General features: G+C 39.8%; 1 protein-coding gene and 1 long non-coding RNA gene across 2 annotated transcripts in view; both read left to right on the forward strand.

Annotated features, from left to right (window-relative positions):
* The window catches only part of LOC145449443 (neuroendocrine convertase 2-like), a 34,009-nt gene extending 17,763 nt beyond the window's left edge, over window positions 1-16,246 (forward strand). Inside the window, exons 2-14 of the mRNA XM_080327802.1 lie at window positions 2,144-2,248; window positions 4,441-4,557; window positions 4,818-4,964; window positions 5,969-6,045; window positions 6,101-6,277; window positions 6,341-6,428; window positions 7,057-7,272; window positions 8,840-8,968; window positions 11,368-11,493; window positions 12,992-13,159; window positions 13,866-13,993; window positions 14,615-14,706; window positions 15,966-16,246. Coding sequence (XP_080183928.1) covers window positions 2,144-2,248; window positions 4,441-4,557; window positions 4,818-4,964; window positions 5,969-6,045; window positions 6,101-6,277; window positions 6,341-6,428; window positions 7,057-7,272; window positions 8,840-8,968; window positions 11,368-11,493; window positions 12,992-13,159; window positions 13,866-13,993; window positions 14,615-14,706; window positions 15,966-16,144 — 1,749 coding nt within the window. The 3' untranslated portion in view covers window positions 16,145-16,246. The remainder of the gene's footprint in view (window positions 1-2,143; window positions 2,249-4,440; window positions 4,558-4,817; window positions 4,965-5,968; window positions 6,046-6,100; window positions 6,278-6,340; window positions 6,429-7,056; window positions 7,273-8,839; window positions 8,969-11,367; window positions 11,494-12,991; window positions 13,160-13,865; window positions 13,994-14,614; window positions 14,707-15,965) is intronic.
* LOC145451092 (uncharacterized) overlaps window positions 1-19,540 on the forward strand; it is a 262,756-nt gene that overhangs the window by 55,083 nt on the left and 188,133 nt on the right. The gene's annotated exons all lie outside the window — the stretch shown is intronic.

The following is a 19,540-nucleotide window of genomic DNA, read 5'->3' on the forward strand; positions in this document are numbered from 1 at the left end:
ATCTGCATATGAAGGTATAGGCAATACTGTATCCATGAACTATATAACAGTTTTGATCTGTTGTGATCACCACGAAGACCAAAACCTAGGACCCAGTCTGTAATAAATTCTTAAGAATCGACGCGGGTTGAGTGCATTCGAATGTCCACAAATCCACAAATGCGACTTATACATAAGTTTTCAATCAATAAGCGACTTTTTATGACCTATGTGCTACATTTTGCCAAGCGGACTATGCAAAAAGAAACATGGTTTATTAGGATAACGCGATCATGAATTGACCCCCCTCCCTCTCATCCTAACAAATGCGGTAAACAAGAGACGTCTCTTGAATTTTGATTATAATAATTATTATGCTATGGCCGGTAATCGATACCGGAAAGAAACATGAAGGATGCGACGATACTATTCGCTGAAATAGTTTGAAGTCAGAGGATTAAAGTTCCTCCATCGGAGGCACGAAAACCGGAGAGAGACCGATGGTGGGAGAGCTCGTGAATGGAAGCCGTCCGAATATCTGACCTAGAGACCTCGAAAGACTTAATGAAATTACTGTGCGGGTGCAAACGACCGAATGAGTTGATAAGCGCCAATGTTGTGAAATAAACAAACAACAAGCAAATTCTAGACATTGGTCAGATTGACGATTGCATAAACGCACAACATAGTTCATTAGTGGCTGCAAGGTTGAGTAGTAGTGAGAGGTGCCAACTTGTTTTGAACATGCAGAGTAATAATATTACATAATGTTTGTATACGATTTCTAGTAAGCTTCATGGAAGTATCATTTATGTGCTTGCCTGCTACAGTCAACTGTTGTCTGTGTTACCGGAATGGCTGTTCCAGTAATGTGAAGATTCCGCTAAATGTCGCATTCCTGGTGTGCTTACTGTAGTCGAACTATCTATATTTGTTGTTTTGCTTGGGTACATATTGACAGCAGGCCGATAAGGTAACACCCGTTATGTGTTCCGAACTGATGTCATTCAATATTCATAAATCTTGGAAAACGTTATGCACTTCAAATAATGTTTGTTTACACCGTAAGCCCTCGTCCTTTCTAAAGTGGATGCTTTAACTAGAACCGGATTAGCACAGACACCGGCCGGTCGGTCAAAAATCCATGCCATAAAATAATATAAAGCTAAGTTTTACATGATGTGCAGCTTGTGAAAAATACACTCGACTTTTATTTTCATTCATATTTATTTGTTCTTTTGTTACTTCGTTTGAAAACATCTCTGGTGACGCCGATTGTGAATGGATATATAATACCACTACCACCAGCACTGTAAAACTTGGGCTCGAAGTTCTCTTGGCAACCGTAACGCGTTGCTCTCCGAATTCATTGAAATAAGTATATGCCGACGGTAATAATCGGTCATATCGGTCCGATGTCGAATCAGCACATACAAGGACTTTAACGGGGCGTCCCTATCAAATTTTTACTCAGGGCATTTATCGACATCATGTTTTTTTTTCATATTTATATCTATGGTGTCACTGCAGGACCCCTGAAGCCAGCAAGGGGTATTTCGATGCAATAAAATGTGCCAGCAGTATCCGCGCACTCTACTAATTTCGTACTTTGGTGTCAGAGTCAGTGTTAAGAGGAGCAACACGACTACCAAACGCAATGTATTTTGCATGTTTTTGCCGAAAACAGTATCAATCACTTACAGAGAAGGCACATGCAATATAGCCGAGTAGTTTCAAACTACTTTGGCCCCAAAATTTTGTTACGTTTACAACCCCAAATCCAATATTTAAAATCATAACTTTTCCATGAGCCGTGAGCATTGGGCACATATCCAGAAGAGAGCAGCCCTATGGAATGTTACCATTCGGTAATATATGGCGCGTGCCGGTCAAAGTCCAAATTCCCAAGTCCAGCCAAGCGCCCATTGACCTGACTATGAATACTGAACAGACTTTCAATGGCCATGGCTGCCGAAACTGGTGCACTGTTGTTAGCTGTACTGGTGAGAAACATCAATCACGAATAGCCTTAACATAAACACTTTGGAATGTCTACACAACCACAGCAGCGTGAATGTGATTGGGCCTTCAACATAGCTATTAACGTCGAAATGATCATGCTGGCTAATACATGTGCGTAATCATGACATTCACTTCTATTTAGGTACCGAGCAGCTACAAACTACATCATTTCAGGCATCCTGGACTACATGTGGCATCTGAAGAACCTAGCTTAACTCACTTGCTCAATCTACGACTTGAGCCGAAGGTGATAATCACTAATCCACTTATTACTAAGATATAGAATAGGAAATGCCTATTATTGAAGTACTAACTAACTATCGCCACAAGGACCCTGACTGGCAATGTAATATCACTAATATATTGGTATATTCATTCAAAAAGTATCGTTTGCATGAAATTTTACCTGAAGCTCTGCAAAGTTGAATACCTGGGTATCACATATGTCTGAACTAGGGCAAGTTTTTGTTGCAGTCAAATCCGTGGAAAGTTGCACTTATTTTTCACAAAAGTTGCACTAAAAAGTTGCATTTATGGACATGGTCCTTGAAATTGTTCGGGTAAGAGATACTCGAATCGTTCGGTATTCAATGCGCTGTAGTAAAACTTAATGTTGGCGACTTCAACAAAATCAATAGCCTGAAAAAATTGACCCAGTGAAAATATAATTTTCGGCGGTCTAGCCTGAATGTGCGTTAAATCAGAAAAGGACTGCAAACTTAAACGACAGTGAAATAATCAAGCGATCTATTTACATATAGTGCCAAATATTTTCAGTAACAAGTTAGTTGCATAAAAAATCGAAAAGAGTTGCGATGGAAAAATAAGAGTTTCAAAAAGTTGCAATATAGCATTCTTCCAAACAGCTTAAAACACCATACTATATAACGTCTGAGTATGCAGGAAGCTCCCGGAAGCTGTAAATAGAAGTCGCAACAGTTACAAAAACTTGTCCTAGTCTGAACACATCTTGAGCTATACCATACGTGACATGGTAAATAGCATTTACGAGCGCCAATAATGGGGGGATTGTTTTGGAATAAATAAATATAGGCCTACACATATGAGATTGGCCCTTCTTTCATAGCCTTTCTTACAACAGTTCATCTCATATATGTCACTTACGTCGAATTCGACTCCCATACTATTTAGCATGGAGCGGTATTCTCAACAACTTACATGCCTAACACGTTACTAATATCTAGTTTTAAAAAGCATGTAACCCTGTTTGAGGCGGTGTACACATGCTCAGTAACGACTTAAATGAAAATATTTGGTGGCTTGAAATCAAATTGGAAATACAAAATTGCTTGTTACTCGAACACAGTTACTTAATCCCAAATATGCTATATTGAAGATGTTGCTAAATTCGAGTATGTCCGGCATCTGTTCCTCTAGCGCAGGGGCGGGCAACATACGGCCCGCGGGCCGGATCCGGCCTGCGACGGGATTTCGTGCGGCCCGCCGACACTTTTCGGCCTTACATGATGATGAGGCCCGCGTCGCCGTCTACAGACATTTAGGCGCAAACATTTTCGATCAGGAATATTAGCAAGACATAGCGACGTTCCAATACAACTGATGTTCACTGCAGTGACGTAGCCACTAGCCAGGGCCCCAGGGGCGAATGGGGCCATGTCATTCCCAAATTTTTAGAGAATAGTCGTAATATTTATAAATAATGGAATGTTTTCGGGCAGACGGATTCAAATTAAAAAAAATTCGCGCCATTTAGTGTCTCTACGTACGTGTCCTGATTATGAGAATACAGTATCATAGATACACTAGAATAGCCCGAGGTCGTAGGGCTGCAGGAGTTTTCAACAAAGTAATTAATAAGAATTAACCCCCCCCCCCCCCCCCCCCGAAGTGAATAAACTGCGATAAGCTCGTGAATGTATATTCTTATGCCATAATCAATGTTCAAAATTATAATTATACGTGCTGTAAATTTTCGAAGAAATCACTTGCTCATACACTCACCAATATCATTGATCAAATCATTCATTTATGCAAAATATTTTCGCGCCTCGCGCGACCAGGAGTCAAATATATACTCTGATTTTTGATCACATTCATATCACCGATTTGGGCTCGCCCGTGAATCGGTCGCCCAATCCAGACATAGTTCGCAACCGCAGGAATGTGTGCGTCTCTGAATTGTATGTACAAAGGGTAGTGCGGGGTAGGATAGACGGATCTGTGGTGCGTTTCCCCGGGGAGAGCTCCCCTGAACTAAAAAAAAAATCAGGAATCCGGCCCGCCTCATATTCATGTTTCCCTATCCGGCCCGCCGAATGGAGAAGTTGCCCGCCCCTGTTCTAGCGAATGGATTAGTAATGTTGATGTGTTTTGTATATATCTTTGACGTCACAAAAAGATCCCCGATGTTCAGGCTTTATTCGTATTCAATTTTTGATCAATTATTCTGAATTGCAGATTGCCTCCGCCATGCAGGTATCTGGTTATGACAGAAGTAAGAGGGGGTATGGCAGGCGAAGCAAACAGCATTCTTATAAAGGATTAGATCCGCTGTATCCGTATCAGTGGTACCTGGTAAGCAATTCACATCACAGTCACATTTATTTTAGCCGTTTTGTCATCAAGCAAAATTTCACTGTGCGCAACATGAAATGGATGATGTATAGAATGATGTGATGCGATCGTGTAGGTCGAGAATGTGTAATTGCAAATTGTCCATATCAAGTAAGCATATATTGCGCTGGTAGATTGAGTTCTGGCTCTACGAATGTGAGACTAATCATAATATTTATGCTTATTTATCCATTAGACGAGTAACTCCTGTCAATATTCAGAATAATACTGGACAGGCTGGAGGCGTTCCCGGCCTTGACTTGAATGTGCAACCGGCGTGGGATAACGGTTACACGGGGAAAGGAGTGACGGTTGCCATTATGGATGACGGGATTGACTACTTACATCCGGATTTGAGAGAAAACTACGTGGGTTTTTAAGTTGTAGGCCTATATGTCTTTGTCCAGTGGGGCTCTTCAAAAATGACATTTTTTTCTCAAATGGTACTGGCTACTTGATAAAATTGTTAGGTTACCTAATTTAAGCCAACACACCAAATTTGGTTCAATTCCAACCAGTAGCCGCATTGCTACAGGAGAAGAAAGTTTTTATTCATTATATAAAAATAAATGAACAAAAATTTCAAAAGTTTCGGTTCACCCCATGAAAGTGTTAGGTTGTGTATAGAAACGATGTTCACCAAATTTGGTTCAATTCTAACCAGTGGAAGCGGAGGTATTGCCGTCGAAAAATTTGGATTTGAATAAAACAGTATTTACGGTGGGCACCTCTATAATAAGTAATTGAAGAATCGGTCACCGTAAATACTATTTTACAATATATCTTGCAATGAGATAATAACAACAACAACAATTTATAATATAATCGAACAACCATGGGGCCCGATTGGGTTAACTCTATAGTGTACATCAGAGGTCTCCAGCTCAGAAGATATGAGACGCCGCGGATTGCATGATCATCGAGCCAGCATTAAATGTTTTACAATTTATGAAATGTTTAAATATGGATGCGCCAATAGATCTTGTTCTCTACGGCAGTGGTCCTTAACCATCGTTTCATGGTACCGATGGGGTTCCTCAGCCAGTCTCAGGTGTTTATTAGAGGTCATACACTCGCCTCACGGCTAGCTATGTAGGTTCTTCTAATTGGCAGACTCGGGACTCTTACTGGCCAAGATCCATACTAACACCAATAGTATACCTTATGAACATTTGATTGATATTGGTGATTATGGTTATAGCCTATTGGTAATTTATCTCGGGGAATGATTTTGCTCATATGTCCACCGTGCTTAGTTTTGATTCGATCCTGAATTAATTTGGAGAAATTGACATTATATCCAAGGCTTTCATGTTCTAACACACCCACTACAATAAGTAAGCCTAATGTATGAATATGTAACCACTTACAGAATGCAGAGGCGAGCTACGACTTCAGTGACAACGATCCATTTCCATATCCCAGATATACAACGAATTGGTTCAACAGGTAAACTGTTAAAACGGCCACATGGAGCGTCAATGAAACATATTTTGTATTTTAGCCATGGCACCCGTTGTGCCGGCGAGGTGGTGGGCAAGGCGGACAATGGCATATGTGGAGTGGGGGTCGCCTACGACGCCAAGGTGGCAGGCATCCGCATGCTTGACCAGCCCTACATGACTGATTTGATTGAAGCCAAGTCCATGTCATACAAGCCAGATATCATCGATATATATAGGTAGCGCCTATTAATCATAACGAATTATAGTTCTTCGTCTGACGTTATATTTCTGGTACACAGTGCGTCTTGGGGTCCCACCGATGATGGTCGAACGGTGGATGGACCAAGACGATTAACTCTCGAGGCAATGGCCAACGGTGTTAATAATGTAAGTCGGGATATCCTGAAATGGTCTAATCTGTTTGGATCCCACAATAATTTCAATAAATTGACTGACTGACAATGCCCGTGATGCACTTCATTGTGCGACAAGGCGTTGTATCATAGTTCTCTGTTGTCAATAAAGAAGTCATCTTGTCTCATAAAAGGCGCACATGCACTCGAAATTCCTTCGCCCCGTCTTATGACGTATGATCATGGAGATGAAAGATTCTGACTTGAATTGACCAGTCGCCTGCGTAAGTCTTACGTCACTGGGTTGAATGATTTTGATTTTACGGTTATATTGGCTTGATAATTTCTTTGACATTATAATACAAACACGATTTCAACATTGATATTTTATGTTCTCGCAATTTTTCCCAATATATTATTAATAAAACTGTGCACGAATCATTAGAATATAAGCCAAATCGCCGATTTTATCGCAGGAATATAGGAATCACCAACTCAAACTAATATTATTGAAGATACTTTGGCTATATTCGTTTCATATAGGCCTACTGAACTCCGTGTCTTGAATCTTTCCATCTGCTATCCTACATTCTTATGCCATAAAACTCCCTATAGTTAAAATAAACCACCTCCCAAACCAATTGCGGAATGACTATGTGTAGGGTCGACGAGGTCTCGGATCGATATATGTGTGGGCATCCGGAGATGGAGGAAGTTACGATGACTGCAACTGCGACGGTTACGCGTCTTCAATGTGGACGATATCCGTGAACTCCGCAGTGAATGACGGGGCGACCGCTATTTACGACGAGAGTTGTTCTTCCACGCTTGCATCCACTTTCAGTAATAGCGGAAAGAAAATTCGGGGCTCGGGAGTGGTAAGAACGCGACTACACCAATCAAGTTTATACTTCATAGAATGCAATCGCACGGTTACAATCTCGATTATAGCAAAATCCAGCAGTTGGCGATTTCGATTACATTGAAAAGTAATCAACTTTACATTAATTTAGCTTCATTCAACCTGAGTCTTGAACATATATTCCAGACAATATAACCACCAAGGTCGTCCATAATTTGGAAAATCTCAGAAAATGATGTGTATCCAATATCCATGTCTCATTCTATAGATATTGATAAAAACGTCAATGAGCTTGCCATAAGCTCATAAGAAAATCGTTAAGATTTGGCTAAATGCGTTTGAAGGTAGCTGCCGTAGAGTGGGCGTGCCAGCTACCATAGCACGACTAGAAGACTAGTAATCACGACATCACGGCTCTTGATTGGTTAATCAGCTATGCATGGCAGTACCAGGAAGGCTTCACACCACAACTTTACAAGTAGTATTATTCTGCCCTAGTGTCACTATGGGATGGAATATAGCCTATAGTTAATGTTCCATTTCAAACAAAAATCAAATTTAAACAAACATTTTTAAAACATGGCCATTGTTTAAAACATGTTTTTTATTTTATTTTTCTTTACATGACGCCACGAATCTTTAATTGTGACGTCACAGCGGATTAACATTGACAAATCAAAATATAGGGTAAATATGGCTCCTTCGACGAAAAGGGCTTCCGACCACCGTCACAAACGGACCAAAAATATCTTTAACCAGGACTACATCGTTATGTAGCATTTTTACGGTCGGCGGCCACCATCATCAGAACATCGATTCCGTACCAATTATTATCTATATCTACTTGCTATAACTGTCGAACCAACGAAGATTTCGACGGTTCCAGCCACTTCATATCGTTTATATCGACTATATGGGGTGAAAATCTTCAGTTACATGTTTTCCAAAGTATTCACACAATTATGGCATAACTATACATTGTTTGATTTTTTTTTTCAAAAAGGCATTTGTTTAAAACACCGTTCGTTTTAAATGCAACCCTACCTATAGTCAACACTACGCTCATTCTCATCTTTTAAAATCGTTTAAGTGTAATTGTTCGCAAACATTTCGCCTCATTTCAAAGCATCCGTATGTACAGTATGAGAACGCTAGAGATAGATTGACGTTTATCGATTTATCTTTCACCCCCTAGAACCCGTCAGAAATCGCAAAATTCACAATGAGATGGTATGTGCCACATGGCCGTACTATTAATATAGCGAATCGATTTTCATATTACTTCAGGGAATTCGTCAGATAGACTCTCGCGTATATTAATAACGACGCAGCGTCATTCCTGTGATATAGGTCAATGATCTGATCATGTAATTAGCATGCGGCAATATCTTGAAATTCTCTATTAGAGACATGATAAGTTCATTGATCGAGAGAAGGATACGGTTGAGTTCTATATATATACATTTTGCATATGCACACCTCGTCAATTCCTTACGTAAATCCACATGCATTAATGTGATTAATCAAATTACCAATCGAACATTATTGCATGTAAAAACGAATCAAGGTTGATATCATGTCAGGCTACCACGGATCTATATGGAAACTGCACGCTTCACCATTCCGGTACATCTGCAGCTGCCCCGGAAGCAGCCGGCGTATTCGCTCTTGCACTGAATGCAAATCCGTTGCTGACGTGGAGAGATATCCAAGTAAGCGTGACTCCTGACATATTACCATATTATACTCGTGAACTAGCAGTCCACCTCGTACGTACGAGGGTTGACGGATTGAAGGCTATAGAAAGAATTCTTCTTCATTACTACGTGTCTTGTTCTTAGTTTCATAGATTTCAACGTTACCATTCAGAAAAATATCCACCCGTTGTCGCTACATACGCGTGGGTATATGCATCGGCGTCCAATAAAGCAAATTGTTTCTAGTGAAGTACTGGTCGGCAAATATCGTCTTGGTCATGCCTGTAACGGCATTTCTGTTTTGGACCATTCAATTTTATACTCATAGTAGGCTACTGTTGTCGGACGTTCATCAAAGGTAGTCTTGGTGACGATACTATATAGGCCAGGGGCTGCATGCCAACCTGCGGCCGTAGAAGGGTATTTGTGCGGCCGTCAACTCGTAATTCAATTAGTATGTGTTGGCGGCCGTCGACATGCAGATAGAAGTGACGAATTGACTCCCTAATTTGTGAAAAATTTGAATTATTCTTGAAATTTTCTACGCGCTGCGCGCGATTCAATACGAATTTATTTTTCGATTATAATATGGTGACGCCATTATCAATATGAGCTCCACAGTACATATGTGAACAGCAGAGGGAAATGATGCACCCCATATAGAAATATCAACTTGGAATCGTGCTCTCCTCGCGAAAGAAATTTATTTCTGGTACATTGGGCGATTCCAATATCTTTCCAGTATATCGACATTCCGACAATCCTGATGGGATGTCAACAAATAACAGCATGCAACAAAGTTACTAATGACAATTGGCCAACCCAAAAATCCATCATCACTGATAACTTGCACCAAATTTTCGAAAGCACCCCTTCCATAAACCCGACCGGTGAATTTGAGCACGTGGGCTGAGAAAGTATAAATGTTTGATAGTAATATGTGAAACTAATAATATTAATGACGAAATTTATCCATGAATCTAAAACAATTCGTGCTTCGCATGGCCATAACGATTCCTAGAAACTATTTATAACATTGCTTATCGCTATTTCGGTGCGTATAGGAAGCCAAATCAATAAATGATTCCTGCGGAGCTCATCGGAAATGGACAATTGGACATGGACAGTTCAACATGGATACTTGCCGTTCGGTTAGTTCATTGCGACTATCCCCTGGAATGCGGCCGTGGGCTACATGAGTAATCGAAATGCGGCCGTGAATAGCAAAAAGGTTGGCCATCCCTGCATAGGCGTAGAGCAGGGGTCGCCAAATCAAGACGGGTCGCGGGCACTTTTCAAATTTTGTAGAAGCCGTGGGTCGCATGAATTCAATATCGCGATAGAATTGGCCGCACATCAGTTTACCAACCACGTTTTAAAAACTTTATGTCAGTACAATGTTGTGCTCTCTAACATGGACGACTGCTGGCATAGTCTTCACAAAAGAAGTAATATATTTTCAAAAAAATACAAATACAGCGAAAATATCATGATCAAGACTTTCCTTGTATTTTGAGCTATGAGCTGTGTACCTGACAACTCTTTTAAGCGACTATAAAGAATCGATATCGAGGTTAGCTATACACGGTATTTTCAGGAAAACTAATTCTTCTTAAAGCGTGGTCTTGTGGTTAAGCCCCAAGTCGTTTTCTGAGCGTCTTGGTCTTGGCCGTGTGTGAGCCATTGCACGTTCTATTAAAAATAACTTTCGTGCAGCCAAAAGCAGGACATCATGGAGATCTTTTCGATCCCGAAAAAGAGGGTAATCCGATACAGGAAACAACCCCCTGTCGCAACTTCCAGTAATACACACGTTTCACTAAAAGACGGAGATCTTGGCCACTATAATTATGAAATTTCACTTAACCTTTAAAAGTGATAGAACTTTTGCCGAACCAGTACGAATTCCTCAAGGACTGGCACCGGTCAGCAGTCCAGCAATTTCCGACCGCTGCTTAACAAATCAACGTCAGCATCGACTTAAAATCGATTGTTCAGAAAGCTGGATTCTGCCGTAGATTATTCTATAGTCACAATATAGTTGTAGAATTGACTAATTTGTAGTTAGGTATAATAGTTATGTCCCCATACCTTAAAATAGGGTGGTCCAAACCCTGACAGGCGGGCCACATCTGTAATAACATCGATCATTGCCCTAATAATGGAAAGCAAGATACCTGTATTGCCATGTTATGTAGCAGTTCGTCTTTCGAGTCACAGAACCGGAGGACATCAGGAAATAGCATAGGGAATACAGAAAAACATTGATTATATCGATTAAGACAGCGCTTTCTGCCGATTGCTTACATTGGAGCTTGTCGCATTACTCACAGCCTGTTCCACCCCATCTTAAAATTATCCTCAAGTAGTCACATTTAATATTAATAAACAGTAATCCATAGTACATTTTTTAGCATTTAACGGTACTATCCTCCACGAGAAACAAATTATTTGACAAGTTGCATAAATGGAAAAGGAATGGCGCCGGGTTAGAGTTCAACCATCTATTCGGTTTCGGTGTAATGAACGCCGCAAGAATGGTGAGTAACATTTCTGAACAGTGAACATAAATGTACAATGCATTGATACTCCTACATCTAGAATATATTCGCGCTCAAATAAACAAATGGACACTTCGGTATTGAATAATTTGAATCCAATCTGACTGCAATCATTATACACTCAACACGCTGGGTCAACTTGCAATGAGATTACTGTCAAAGCTACGGAGTTAATCGCTATTAATTCGAGACGGATAGAATTGCATTTCTCGTCATCTAAATTCTAAAACTAAACAACATTATTGTCTCATTGTGTGTCTTACAATCCACGATTCGCCTGACAACAACCTGGATATGGGCATTGGGTAGGGTTACCATACGTCCTCTTTTAAAAGGATATGTCCTCTTTTTTGAGATTTTGTCCTCTTTTTTGAAAATTGAGGTCATATTTGGAGCAAAATGCGAGTGATATGCCATAAATTAGCACAGCAGTGACGCTCAAACGGTATTTTGAGCTCTGAGCGAAAAGATGACCTTTTTTTTACCCGACAGTGTGGAGGAAGAAACGGTATTTTGGGCTCTGAGCGGATAAGTTGACCTTTTTTTAGTCAACCGATCACAAAGTGGGAAAAGTTCACCGAATTTTTGAGAATTCTTCTCCGGTTTTGCAAGTCTAACATTTCTGAAAAAGTTTCCTCTTTTTAGACTTCCAAAATATGGTAAGCCTAGCATTGGGCAATGTGCATCATAGGGCGGAGCATTGACCGAAGCCGGATTGGATATCTGGCCGCATTTTTTTCATTTCTGGTCGGAGCCGGTTCGGAGCCGGATCAGTACTTTTTTCTGATACGGCTGGAGTCGGATCGGAGCCGGGGATCAGTACTTTTTACTACGCATATGATATCCTTGCCATGTTGCAGCCTCGAATCAATAGTTAAAGTGAAACGTTCGTGAAAATAAACCACATGCTAAGTCCATGCTAAGTTAGCATAATTACTTCAGACAACGGTTGGGTTTGATCTTTGAGTTTTTAATTTCCTGTTGGCATTGTTTCAATCAATATTCGATACCATCCTGTGAGTAGATAATTATTATCGGAGTTTTTCGGACCGGATCACGGTCACTTCTGGAATCTGGCCTAGGAGTCGGACCAGAGCTATAAAAAACAGGATTGGAGTAGAGGACCAGAGAATTTTTCTATCCGCTCCGCCCTAGTGCATCTCTAGATTTTAAGTGATAGTGAACTGTGCGTTTTCTCATTACAGTAATTAGAAGTATTTACAATGCTTCTTCGAGAAAGGAATTCCTTTTTTACTTTTGTCACTCTGAACAGCTTCTTGGAGGTACAGAACTTCAAGATACAATTGAATAGTATATTCACATGGAAATGGTCCCGAATATTTTCGGCTGACACCCGGGTTCATTTCAATATGAATATATACTATTCTATTTTGTCACTCTGTATACCAATGGAGTTGGGAATTTACCTATACAAATATCATTATAGACAATCAACATGTTTTTATGCCGTTTTCAGGTTAAAATGGCGAATGACTGGAAGACCGTTCCTACAAGATTCAGATGTGAGGCGGGAGGTACGGATAAACCGCATTTCATATCATCAGATCGACCGCTTACAATATCTATATCGACGGATGCATGTGATGGAATGCTGAATCGTGTGAAATATTTGGAACATGTTCAAGTACGAGATCTTATCCTCTTTCAGTCCCTACGCTAGCAGATTGTATTTGATGATTCTAAAATTAACACCTTCTAACTTCTTGTTGGTATATATTTATATATGTGTCGAAACATTTGAACATTCGATGTCTAATATATTGAATGTAATCGAGTTCACGGTCAGTTCAATTCGATCTGATTTGATTTGATTTATGGAATCGCTTTAATGGGCATTCGGATTTGCGAATAAGCTGCAAATCTACATAGCAATGAGCAATACCATGCCTATGTGAATTTAATTAAACCGTCAGCCACAAACCAATTCTACTACATTGTACTTTTGTACTATGGGATTCGGTAATTTAATTTGATATCCGCATGAATCGTTATTAGATTCGGTCAACGGGGACTACAGACAACGCTTGATTGATGACAGATAGCTGTAGCGAGTATACCGAAATCTACGACACGGTTGTTTGTTTCACTTGTATTCTGCTAATCTCTCGGGAAACCGTAAACTTATCAGTTATCACATTTCGAACAAAAGATGGGCTAATTTCTGGCGTTGGAGTCTACCAATTGATACAATGGTTAAAAGAGACCCTGGGAAAAGATGATTACACAAACCGGGATTCATGTTCCATAATGCACATACACTGTGTATGTGTGTATGTATATGCTAAGTAATATAGACACACCCATACGTATATTTAATTACATATTTCTAGGCTTTCATTACGCTGGATTCTACGAGAAGAGGTGACGTCACAATCAATCTGACGTCACCGATGAACACGAATTCAATTCTACTTAGCAGACGACCTCGCGACGACGATTATACTAAAGGTTTTCGAAGGTAATTTACCAATTAGCTGTTTCTGTCATTGCCAAATGGGATCTGACTTATAACGACCACGCTTTCTGCAGATAGGTGATCACTGACCACTGTAGTCATTGATGATACGACGTAAATTGACGTAAATTTTTACTCTATTGTAAGTAGCAGTGACGATGTTCAGGCACGTCAACAGTACTTGAAGTAACAATTGAAGCTCTGAAAAATGTACAAGTCGAGTAGATCTGGACGCATAATTCCGATAGTCAATTGCCAGCAACAGTTTTCAAAATTGTGGTATACATTTTTGTGACCAACGCGTACAAACTATAATGTTTCGATAAACAGGTACGAATATCTAAAGAAGAAGCGATCCAATCTATCAAAATTCTACTATATACTTGAAAACATTTAAATGTAAAAAGTATAAATAGTCCGACTTCAAGAAATGTTGCAGTACCAGTTGAAATATGTCTACAACTTTACCATTTGAGTAATGCAAGATGGTGTAAGTTGAACGAGCCTATATTTTAGTACTATCGATGACTTATTCAATATCAGGTCCGTTGGCAGCATTGATATTTAGAATTGATCTGCTTTGTGGTTAATATATAACAGGAACTTACGATCGTGTGATTTCAGATGGCCATTCATGACCACACACAATTGGGGAGAAAACCCGAAAGGAAAGTGGACACTGCAAATTGCGTTCAAAGGAGTCTGGCCACAGCAAGGTTTGAAATAATCTAAAGCGCAATTTGTAATTAATAATATATTCATTACGAAAATATATTAATACCAAAAGGTTTTCGAGCTGGCACTTATCAGATGAGGAATTTTAGAAACTGTAGTATGTATTTTCGTTTGGTATTTTTTATTAACAAAGTTCTGTGCCCCTACAATTCAATTATGTATGTTTGTCATTTGTCACAAAAATACTTCGTAAAATCTTGTAGCGGTAGGAAGCTTCATTTGCAGACTCACCTCTGTAGTTCAGATTTTCATGTTAACTGGGAGCTATTAATTCGAGAATTTTGGTTCTTCATATTTATATCAATGGTAAGTTAATCCATGCGCGTGGTATAGATAGAAATTGAAGTCCTGGAGAACGGGCCAAAATTATTTCAAAAATGACATAATATGACATCACATATATGAAAGAGTGTCATCACTCATCAGAAAGACTCAACCCTAAATTTGGGGGCACAGACGTCCTTTTTAGACATGTGCCTACTGCCTAGCTTCCTACACCACGTCATCCCAGTGCCCTGATGACGACGAGCGACTAAAATTGTGTTTTGTGTTTTAAGTGTGGGTGAGCATGAACATTGAGCAGTGAGCAATTGCGAAATGCAGTAACAGTTGTTGAAAAAAATACTAATTTAAGTGATAAATTTGCATTTGCGGAGCTACGCCTTAAGAAATAACATCATGTTTATTAGCTCTTACCGATAACAAATATCAAGTGCATTAGTAGTAGGCCTATTTTTATGGATAGAAATTGTGACATTTAACAAGAGATGTCAAAGAGCCGTTCAAATTGAAGAATCGACATTTAAATCACCCTAATATGATTTGAAATCCCCCTGTGATTATACATCCTTGGTTCAAGAGGATATCACCTCTTCCTGGTCGTAAACACCATACTCAGCATATGAAAGCATGAGCCATATTCGTTGGTCTACGGCTATATAACAGTACTTTTCGAGGCGACTGCATGCTCAGACCAAGTAACTGTATCAAAAATATTTAAACCCAACACTTCTGCTACTTCTGCTTCGGCTGGATCAGGCTAGTTGATGATCTAAACCACTACATATATTTTAAAATAGTTCAATATAGTCACTGCTGGATGTGTGTTATTCGATCGAATCCGCGAAGACCGAATGCATCCGAAAATAATTGTCACGTCAGACTTCTACGAGGGCGGGCTTTTTTTTTCATTAAACATCGACTTTTCTTCGCCTTATGCGGACACCATTATATTTTCCAGGCATTCTTCGAGAATGGAAGCTACTACTTCACGGTACACAGGAAGCACCCTACGACAACGAGATCGTGCACGGCGACGAATCGAGACTGTCAGTTACGAAAAAACTAGAACACGATGAAGAATTGACCGAAGACTTTGCTGAGAAAATAGCGAAGGCGGCATTCAGAGCCGCTTCATGATATTTGTGATGCAGTCTTCAATAGTCTAATTGCCTCTCATTGGTTTCGGTATATTTGTGTAAATGAGTAATATATATAATATAGTTTTGCATACTGCTTCAATTCTATTTAAAATTTATATATCATATCAACGTAGTAACTGCAGACGTATTGAGAGAGCCTAAATTTTGTTTGATTCCTGCCAGAAAAACACGCCCCCGGCCGCACAGTAAATGCGTAGCGCATTAACACGGTATTCATGCTCAGGTACATTTATACGCGTAGGCTACGGATGAACATTTTTGGTTGGAAACGAAAAGATTCAATAGTCACAAGACGTGACAGATCATGCAAAACAATTTTGACGTCACAGCGACCTAATGCAATAATTGCGGGAAGGGCAAAATCGCTGTCTGTTCCCGCACTCAACTAGGGATGGTGTGAACCCCCGGAAGCTACATATATGGTTCGTTTGGAAACGAGTATTGAGATCACATTGCTAATTCCTAACTCTATAAATGTATACAATACAATATGACTCTTACATTCTTGCCCCCACTTATCATAATTTATCAAAATTTCACCTTAAAATGTTTGGGAATTTTATATATATATCATTTCCGGTCGCGTGAGACATGGGCCTACATACGATACCCCAGTCAATGTGTTGCGAGATAGCGTAGGTAGCCTACGCTCCACTGCTGCAGCATCCACGGATTGCTAGTTCGAGGCCTACCAAGCTGTTGAAGGTTTATCTAGGCTCCCCTTCGCCATACCACCCGTGTAAGGGATGTCTAGCAAAAGTCTATAGAACGGAGATGGACTGTTCTACTACACGTTGCAAGATCAGGAATCATAAAGAAGAACATATCGGTCTGTTGTAAAATGACCAATATAGTCAAACACTACGAATACTAGAACAACAACAATCCCAGTCAATACAAGGGAATATAGGATAATAAAAAAATATTCAATTTTTGCATGGATAAGCAATCCAAGGCAAGACCAACAAAACCAAAGATATATAGTTCGTATTTAAAGTCACGAATATCAAAAACAGTATACGCAGCTGATCAGTCGATAGCAAGTACTTCATTGTTCTGTAGGTATGAAAATCCACCGCACGCGAGTTGATGAATATAAAAAACTCGCTACCAATGCTGTGTTTTGCCGTAGCGTCAAATTCGAATTTGTACTGATTTCCCTGTAACATTTGTGAGGATTGTAACTAAGATTAGATTGTAGCAATAACCATGTGAAAAATTATTATCGGAAGATAAGCCACTCTTCCAAAAGTCTTTTACATTTACCGCTAGCGAATTCCCTGCGTTAACCGAGCTGTTCGCAAAGTAAGAGCCGCGACCGCGATGGTTTTGTTTTCCTATATTTTCTGGGATCGCAGAGACGAAAATTAACTACCAATGACTATTGGAAGAATGTAAATTAAGCGGATGCTATCGGCGGCTCATTTTTGAATATTTTAGTTCATTTTTCAAAATATAGAAGGAAAATTTAATGCGAACCCGCCAAACAAGGTATCAGATCAATTGAAACGTCATTTAAAGCGCCACCTACTAAAACGTAATAAGGTTGGTGTCTTGCCTAGTATGAAGATTAAAGTGTCGGGCGTTTACCTAGGCTCCTCCTCGCCATCTCATCCGCGAAAGCGGTGTCTTTTAAAAAGCCAAGAATTGGGCCGTACTACAAGTCGGTAGCTGCACAATAAGAATGAATAAAATCGGCCTCGTGTAGATGACGATAGTAGTCGACAGACATCATGAATACCACAAATAAGTCGTGAAAAATTTTCAAATCGAAATAAGTGGTCGCGACCATAAAAAGTAAAGTTTGGGAACCCCTGTTCTAATATAATTGCTATACGCGAAACCTGTTACGCTCCCAAACTCTTTGAGTACAAGAACGTTCGGTTAGGGGGCAGGTAAAGGATAGCTTAATCTGTTAACATGTTGAAAATATAATTTATGTAAAAATAAGACCACAAAAGGCATATATATAATTTTGTCCACTGATCTTCATGAATGACTAATCTGAATACACTACACCAGGGGTACCCAATCCAAAACGGGTCGCGGGCCACTTTTCAAATTTCGTTGAGATAAAATAGGCTTCAGTACAAGGCTGTTCTCTCTAACATCGGAGACGGGAATATAGTTAACACAAAGAAAATATTATTTTATTAAAGAAATCCGGCCCGTGGGATGTATGTTGCCCGCCTCTGGACTAGGGTAATGACCAATTTATAATTACTCTCTTACCGATTGATGCTTTGTTAAATGTCTTGATTGTTCATTTGGAAATAGCCAGTGACGTGCGGTCAGGGGAGGCAAGTGAGGCAGTGCCTCACCTGTCGCCAGGATGAGTAAAGGAAATTTGTGAAACCCTCAATGATTATACTGATGTTTACCGTCGATGTTCATGAATAATAAAATTTGACTATTTTTTCATCCAACATAATCAATTTTCATATATATTGTTCGAAAATACTGGGCGTCAGGAAATATGAGGCACCTGGTGAGGCATTGGCAGATCGTGCCGCAGCTTCCACAATGTGATTCATCATAAACAGCACAGAATTCGTAATAACTGGTATCAATCAAATGCTATTGTCGCACCGATTCCGCAAATCCGAATGTTGGCTGTCGTAGAGCTCTGGAATCCCCTCAAACTCGCCAAGGAATGTTAAATTTGGTTATATTGCGTACAATGGCAGCGCAGAGAAACAATAGCCAAGTGAGGCACAATCGAATATGCCTCACTCACTATTCGCTAACAATCGGAAACCGACATTCCCTTGCTGATTAGGGTTACTGTATTTTAGAATCGGGAAGGGAGGACACTTTTTCAAAATTTTCTGATTTAGAATTGTGAAGTAAAATTCGGGAAAAATGGAATATTTTTCCCGACTTTGTGGTTGGTTGACTAATAAAAAGGTCAATTTTCCGACCCAACTCCGGAAATACAGATTTGCTTTCACACTTTAACTAAAAAACTTCGACTGAAAAAAGTCGGCACTTTCGCTCTGACCACGAATTTCCTATTTAGCGTCATTTATGCCCATTTCTTAGCTCTAAAAGCTGTAAGGGAGTACGAATTCCCAGAAAGGAGGACATTTAGGCGTCATCGGAGGACATTTTCAAAAACCTGAAAAAGGAGGACAAATCGTCCTAAAGGAGGACGTATGGTAACCCTATTATTAGTGTTGGGATCAAGTCACCACCTTCGAGTCACGAGTCATTTCGAGTCATTACACATTTTGACTCGAGTCAAGTCGAGTCAATCGATTTTCGAAGGTGACTAGAGTCAATTCAAGTCACTCGATTTTTGGCGGTGACTCGATTCAAGTCGACTCAAGTCAAGTCAAGTCAAATCAAGTCAAGTCAAGACAAGTCAAGTCAA

The sequence above is a fragment of the Botryllus schlosseri genome, chromosome 11 (assembly GCF_051294905.1).
Source record: "Botryllus schlosseri isolate E-star chromosome 11, Bs_hap1, whole genome shotgun sequence".
Lineage (NCBI taxonomy): Eukaryota > Metazoa > Chordata > Ascidiacea > Stolidobranchia > Styelidae > Botryllus > Botryllus schlosseri.